Source organism: Belonocnema kinseyi, chromosome 6, assembly GCF_010883055.1.
Source record: "Belonocnema kinseyi isolate 2016_QV_RU_SX_M_011 chromosome 6, B_treatae_v1, whole genome shotgun sequence".
NCBI classification, from domain to species: Eukaryota; Metazoa; Arthropoda; class Insecta; order Hymenoptera; family Cynipidae; genus Belonocnema; species Belonocnema kinseyi.
The window spans coordinates 8,547,079-8,554,901 of NC_046662.1; the positions used below are offsets into that span (position 1 = coordinate 8,547,079).

Below are 7,823 nucleotides of genomic sequence, written 5' to 3' on the forward strand. Positions count from 1 at the left end.
CATAAGCGGCAAAGACAATCGCCTTTATAACCCTTATTTCCTGCCTTACCCACATTACCACATCTTAGCCTAGCCCACTGTTCCTTATCTATTCCTTTGATACCTTTCGCTTCCCAGTATTCTTCCCTCTCTATCCCATCTGTTATACTTTTGTATACTTTACAATAATTTGAAATATCAATTTTTTGCCAATCGGTCTGACAACCTTGTTCCATTTTCCTCAGGACTCCTCTTCCTAAGTTCCTTGACACATCTTCCAAATTCTTGCCTTCCCATATCATCCCCAATAATGTCTCGCCATCTCCTACTTCTTCTAATGCTGCCACTAATTCCTTTCCCCAGTCTGATGGATTACCGTTTATGCAGCCTCGTATCTCCTCCATTAGACAAATTTTTGGTAACCTATCTTCCTCCATTTCTAATATTTCATAAAGATAGTTACTCGCCCTTCTTCTAGTCTCAATTTCCGCGCTTCTTCTTCCTAACTCTATTTTCCAGATGTACTTTCTCTATTTCTTCCCTTCTCCTCCATCCCCATATTTCGACCCCGTAAAATGCTCCTGTTTTTGCTAATACATCCAGTATGTAAAGTCTTCTCTTTAACGCGTTTATTCCTGCCCTTATCATCACTCCCCATGCTGCATTGATAGGTTTTTGCGCGTTGCCTGCTAGGACTGCTAGGTGTTTGTTGAAGGATCCGCCCGATGAAAACCAAAAACCTAAATATTTAAACTTGTCTACTACTTCGAGTGGTTCTCCTTTAAATTTCCATTCCTCTTCAGATTTCTTCATACGCCCTTTCTGAAACACCATCACCTTTGTTTTTTTGACATTCACTTCTAATTTATTCTTATCAGCATATCTTTCCAGCGTTTTTAACATTTCTTTGATAACATCCGCGTGATCGGAAACGATCGCTAAGTCATCCGCAAATTTTAAAGTAAACACCTTCGATTTCCCAATTACGGTTCCTCCTTCATTTCTTTTGGTCCACTCATCATCTATGTCGTCCAAGAAAATGTTAAAGAGGATCGGGCTCAAGGGGCATCCTTGTCTTACCCCTATATTTGTTCTATAATTTTCTGAGATTCCCGCTTTAGTTACTACCTCGTTGAAAGTGTTCCTATAAATGCTCTTGATCATATCGAGCATTCTGCCACTGATTCCTACCTGTTACAGTTTTTCAAAAAGTATGTGTCTGTCTATTGTATCAAATGCTTTTTTAAAATCTATAAATGCTACGTATAGCTTTCCTTTCTCTTTTTTAACTTGTTGTTTATTAAAGAATTTAAGACAAAGATGTGGTCTCTGGTACTTCTTTTTTTCCTAAAACCTGCCTGACTTTCCCTTAGCAATCTTTTTTCTTCTGCCCATGCCCCTAGTCTTGCATCCATTATAGCCGCTACTATTTTGTAACCTAAATCTAGCAGCGAAACTCCTCTGTACTTTTCCGTGTCGTCCTCGTCTCCATTCTTAAATATTGGTACTATTCTGGCTGTCTCCCATCCTTTAATAATAACTCCATTTTCCCATAAGTCGTTTATTACTTCATGCATTTCTGTCGCCCACACTTTTGGCATCCCTGCAATAAATTCTATTGGTACCCCATCCTCCCCAGGCGCTTTTCCTCTTTTCATTTTTTTTTATGCATTCACAGAATTCTTTAAACTCTATTTTTCCATTAAGTCCCTTTTCGGATTCATCTAGATGTTCTCTACTGTCCGCTGGAGCTCCCTCGTTTTCAGTCTTACTCCCCTTACCCTCTTTGTCCCTATCTCCCGCTGATTCTTTATTATTCTGACTTTTGTCACCCTTGCTTCCTAGTAGCTTTTCAAAATGAGTTTTCCATTTTTCTAAGCTAATTTCTTCCCCTTTGACGTTCCTTCTGGTCTTTGGTCTAAATTTTCTAATTGCGCTCCAAAAATCGCCTGATTGTCTACTATTTTCTACCTCTTTCCAATTTTCTTCATTTTTTTGTCTCCTTGTTTCCTTGTATAAACTTTTTAACCTCTTTTTTTCATACACCAATATCTCCCGCTTCGATTCTCCCTTTAACTTTAGAAACATTTTTAAGGTCTCCCACACTTTTTTCCTCTGTTCTTTGCAATCTTCATCGAACCAGTCAATCCTTTTTTTAAAATTATTGCCGTGGGGCCCCACCATCCTTACCATTCCTACTTCTTTTGCTGCTTTTTTTATACTATCAATTATTATCTCCCATCTGTCTTCACTTGCTTCTTCCTCTACTCTCATTTCCCATAGTTCTTTCATTTTTTCCCCGAATTCTTCTGATTTCCCTTTGTCCCAAAATAGTTTTTCCGCCTTATTTATATTCCGTCCTCTTCTCGGTTCCCTTTTTTCGTATAATTCTGACCCCGTGTGAGAGAGTCGGAAGGTAACCTGTAGGTGATCCGACTCGATTCTCGCTTCAACTTTTATTTCCGATATTGGGTTTACCCCCTCGTCTTCTTTTAAAATAATTAAATCTAAGACCGATTCCCCCGCGTCGCAAATATGCGTGAATCTACCTTTTCTATCGCCCTGAGTACAACCATTAAGGATTTTTAGCCCGTGTTCTTCACAAATATTCAAAAGTTTTTTACCCTCGGCGTTCACCAACTCGTCCTCCGAGTTTCACAGATTTTCATTGCCATTCTCGTACTGCATCTCTGGGCTCTCCTCTGTGACCGTACCTACTCTAGCGTTCCAGTCACCTATCATTACCAAGCACTCATTTTCTCTGCTTGCCTTTTCTATTAATTTACATAGACTTCCACGGATTTTAGAAATGCCTTCATTGTTATAAACAGTTACAATTTTTAGTATTTTTGATTCAAATCTTAACTTATTGTTACTAATTACAATTCCGTAGTCCCATTCTTTACACTCCCAATTGTCTCCCACCCAATTTTTCTTAATTCCTATTAGATGTCCTCCCTTTACTCTCCCCTTATTATGAACTTTTTCTGCCGGTTTTGTTATCCAAATAAAATCTTTATCTAGCTTTTTGACAAATTGTTCTTCCGACTCTTTCATTAACCAGGTTTCTTGTAGTACAATTAATTCAAACCCCTTTAAAAAATCCCATGCCTGCCCTACCTTATTTGCTCCCGAAATATTCCATGACACACCTCTGATGTTCTTAGGCGCCGTGAATACGAAAAAAATTCTTGCTGGGTCCCCCTTCTTCCTCGTTCCATAAGAACCAATCTTCCATTTCATGTATCCCGTCCTCACTGCTTTCCCATGTCCTGCTCCGTCCTCAGCTACATTCGTGATCCACTTCTGTATTTGAAGCTCTCTGTCGGTCAATTTGTCCGAAATCCAGATGCTAGTCCCTCTGAATTTGGATTTTCTTCTCATTATGGACATTTTGTTTCTCCAAGGATGGAAGTCCACCAAAAACTCTTCATTGTTGAACCTGATTCCTTTGACCTCTGCTACTACTCCAATTGTCCTTTAAAGGGCCGATTTTATTTCTCCCTCTACGTTCCTCCTGGTTGGTCTGAATTCTCTAATTATGACATGATTTTTTCTGTCCCTTCTTTCTTTTATTTCTCGGTCCAGCTCCTTTTTCGTCAGCTTTCCGGGTCGAGAATCCTTATTCTTTCCTTGATACTGAACGTCCTTGTCTCTGTTGTCCCTGTCGTCTTCCCTGGTCCTTTCTAGGCCTCCATAAATATTTGAAGTTTCTCCCTCCCCTATTAATTGAGCACATACTTCACCATTCATGTAACCTTTTTTAGAGTTTGCCAGCTTATCTTTTAGATTTCTAATTTCTTCTTCCATGTGTTTCTTTTCTGCTACCCAAGCCTTTTCTTTTTCCCTGGCCTTTTCTAAAGTTGAGACGGCTGCTTCTTTTTTAATTGTCCTGTTTTTTAAGGATTCGAATGAAAGCTGTAAATTGTGATATTCCTGAGCTATCTTGTCTATTTCTTTTTTCCCATTCGCATTCCACCACCCCTTCAATAGGTCCGTAATTGCACCTGCCAAATCCATCTCCTTTTTTCGAATGTTCTCGCCTGTCAACTCATCACTGTCATTAATTTGTATGAAAAATCTAGCTATGCCTCTAGTATCCTTTTATTCTAATTGAGTAATCATATTTTGGGCCATTTCATCATGGGGTTTGCTTATAGGATGTGTCCCTTTCTCTTCATTTCTGTCAACCATAAGATTATTTGATTGTAGCTGAGGTAACTCTTGGTTTTCGGCCTCCACATCCGTTAAATCCTCGCTCAAACTTCTATCACATCCCTTGCCGCTTCCCCATTCACTTCTGCTAGGTGATCTAGTTATTTTTTCCCTTCTTTTGAACTCTTCATTCGTCAACCCTCCCCACTCTATCACGCTCCAGTTGGCTTCTACGAAGTCCGTGATTTTCCTGGAGCTCGTAATTCCTTTCACCTTTTCCTTAACCTCTTTCTTTGGTCTTCCTCGGCATTTTTTCGCCGTCGACGTCGACTGCTTATTATTTTCCACTGACAGCTGTTCGATGTCATCGGCTTGTCCATTCCCATTTGGTGCTGCCCTCTCTCTGTCATCAGCCGAGTCGGTGTTTAACTTCGTCACCTCCTCACTCCCGTTCAACATAACCTCTTCCTTTTCGGAGGGTTCCATTTGATCCATATCTCACTAGTTCTATAGCTTTAAAACTATGAACAATCCTTTTGCTGATAATTTTTTTCGCGCACTGCCCAAATTTTCCACTCACCAGACCACCCGCATAAATTTAAAACTATAATCTCTCACTTTTTCGGCGACATTTCCCGGACGCGTGTGCAACGTTTCCAACCCAACCGGAAGTCTCTTGAAACTTTATGTATTTTGTGGAATTGCTTTTAAAGAACATTGTTTTTTTTTTTTTTTAAAGAAACCCCACAATTTTTTCTTTGAAATTAATCATTAAAAAAAAATCTTTCAGATATTTCAAGACCTTTTTTCTTTGCAGTTAATCAAGGATTTTTGTAATCAAAGTTTAGAAGAGCGATATAGAATACAAGTTTCGGAAGAAGGGCTCAATATACTATGGTCCGCCATAGTTTCCATTTTTCTCATTGGCGGCGTATCAGGGTCATTAACTGCCGGTCTTTTAGCAGATAAACTTGGCAGAAAGGGTACTTTGGCTATTGGAAACCTCTGTGGTGTCATCGGTGCTTTATTATTTTTTCTGACACCAATTTTAAATTCAGTTGAGCTTTTGCTAGCTGGACGACTGATAGTCGGTAAGTCTTTATTTTATAAAAGATTATTGTTTTCTAAACAAATTTCATTTTATAACCAATTTTTTCCGTTTTTTGGTAAAAAATTTTGAAAAAAATTTTTAAATATAAAAGAAGTTATAAAGTTATAGAGAAGTGCGAAAAAAAGTGCCAAGTGGTAAATAAACTCTATTATCTTTTAAAAATTCCTATTTATTTAGCGCAGAATTCACACTTGAGATTGCCCTCCTTTCTTCTTTTTTCGCTTTTCTTTTTGTTTAAAAAGTACTATTATATCTTTTATTAAGGATTAATTTCTTTTAGAAATAAACTTTATTTTTTGGTTGAAAATTGATTTATTTTGTTGAAAGTTGAACTAATTTGTTAAAAATTCGTTTATTTAGTTAAAGATTCATCATTTTCTGTTTATTTAAAAATTTATCTCTTTTGATAAAACTTACATCATTTTTGGTTCAAAATGCAAGTCTTGGTTAAAAATAAATCTGTTTTCGTTGAGAATGAAACTACTTTGTTGAAAATGAATTTTTTCATTTTAAGATTCATCATTTTATTTGAAAAGTCATCTCTTTTGTTGAAAACTGAACTCGTTTGTTGAAAATTCGTTTTTTTAGACACTTAATTTTCTTACTTAAAATTTAACTATTCGATTTTTTATTGGTAACTGATCTTTATTAGTAAAACTTAAATTATTTTGTTGAAAATTTGAGTTTTTTGGTAGAAAATTAGTCTTCTTGGTAGAAATTTAAACTATTTGGGTAAAATTTTTAAGTTAAAAATTTAAAAAAATTTTGGTGTTGTACATGAAGTTTTTGATCTTAAATTGTAACTATTCAATTTCTGGTTAAAGTTTGGCAGGAGATTCTTGCTTTTTGTTGAAAATTGTTTTTTTTTTTTAGGTTTTGAATTAATTTTCTCGCTAGAAAATTCGATTGTTTTTGTATCAAATTCTTCTTCTCAATTTGAAAATTCGAAAATTAGTTTGAAATATTTTTTTCTTTCTTGACTGAAAAATCTTTATAAGTTAAATGTTTAACTCCTTTAATAATAAATCATCTCCTTAGTTAAAAAGTTAACTATTTTGACGAAAAGACATTTTTTTTTTAAATTTAAGTATCTAATTTTTGGTTGAAAATTGATTTTTTTTTTATTGGGAATTTATCGTTTTCGTTTAAAATTTCAAAAATTTTGTTTAAAATATTTGCATTTTATTGACAATTCATCTTTTTGGTAGAACATTCAACTATTTGGTTGAATATTAACTTATAGTTACATTTTTTAACTGAAAATTTATTTACATTAATTTTTATTATTTTTTCAAGTTAAAATCCAACTATTTGATTGAGAATTCTAGCAGTTGTTGAAGATTTGTCTTTTTTTGTTTGAAATTTAACTTTCTTATTTCTTCTTTATTCATAATGTGTCCCCTAAGGGTTTACATGACTTCCATTCCTTACAATCTTTCCGTTTAAATCTATATATTTTTACAATCTTATCCTTTCTATATATACAATTATTTACAACTATTTACATAAAATCTTATATCTAGTTCCTTATTTCTATTTCCTGCGATAGCGAAATTTAGGACTTGTTAGCAAGCGAGTGAGCGAGCGAACGAAAGCGAGAGTGCAAGCGAGAGAGAGAGCATGAGAACGCAAACGCATCTTAGTCTACTTATCTTTTACTTTACCATTACTTACAATTTTACGCTTCTAATCTAAGCAACTTCCGTTTCCTTTTTCTTTCACTTTTTTTATAACCCCATTTACTTTTTTCACGTGCATTCTTTCATTCTCCCTCATTCTCTCCTCTAGCACCCTCTAACTCCTTCATCCATTCTTCTCCTAATCCATCTTCGCCTAGAATCTTAACCACATTTTCTTGCCAGCTTCCTTTATCTTCCATTCCTCTCCTACATCCCTCCCATACATGCTCCCATGTTTCCTCCTCCCATTCACATATTCTACACATTCTGTTCTCTTCTTTTTCCCAGTACATTCACTCCCTTACCTCGTTTCCCAGTCTAAATCTTGCTATTCTGGTCCACCTTCTATCTCCCCATCCCTTTTCTAAATACTTTGGCAGCCCTTCCTTTTTTATCATCTGTTAATTGTCTTTCCCTCTCCCTTTTTTCCAATTATTCATATTTTACTCCAGTCCCGTCTTCTATTTCTCTATCATTAAAGAACTCCCTCCTTTCTTCTTCCCACCTCGTTAATTCGATCGCCCTCCCTCTCCTCTCTTCTACCTCCATCAAATTTTTCTCGCCAATTCCCCTCCCTTTCCCTCCCTCAGCTTTATCTCAAGTTTCCATGCCCTCTTACCCGCTATAATACTTAACTTATCCCTTTGCGCTTCTTCTCTCACCATATATCCAGGCGTCCTCCAGTCTGCCCCTAGTGTCCACCTTATATACCTTTCTTGTAAACTCTCAATATCTTTCCTTTCTTCCCATCCCCATATCTCTGCTCCATAACCTAAAACCGGCCATACCAGCGTATTAAATAACCACATTCTTCTTCTCCAATTTTTTTTGAACCTCCGTTTTCCTATTCCCCATATCTGTTTCATTACCCCTGCTGCTTTTTTTATCCTTTCTCTTAC

At 36.2% G+C, this 7,823-nt stretch overlaps 1 protein-coding gene across 3 annotated transcripts in view; it reads left to right on the plus strand.

Annotated features, from left to right (window-relative positions):
- Positions 1-7,823, plus strand: part of LOC117174191 (solute carrier family 2, facilitated glucose transporter member 1-like) — a 39,659-nt gene that overhangs the window by 13,260 nt on the left and 18,576 nt on the right. For all 3 annotated transcript variants that reach the window (XM_033363047.1, XM_033363045.1, XM_033363046.1), the window contains one exon: positions 4,952-5,225. In XM_033363047.1, coding sequence (XP_033218938.1) covers positions 4,952-5,225 — 274 coding nt within the window. The remainder of the gene's footprint in view (positions 1-4,951; positions 5,226-7,823) is intronic.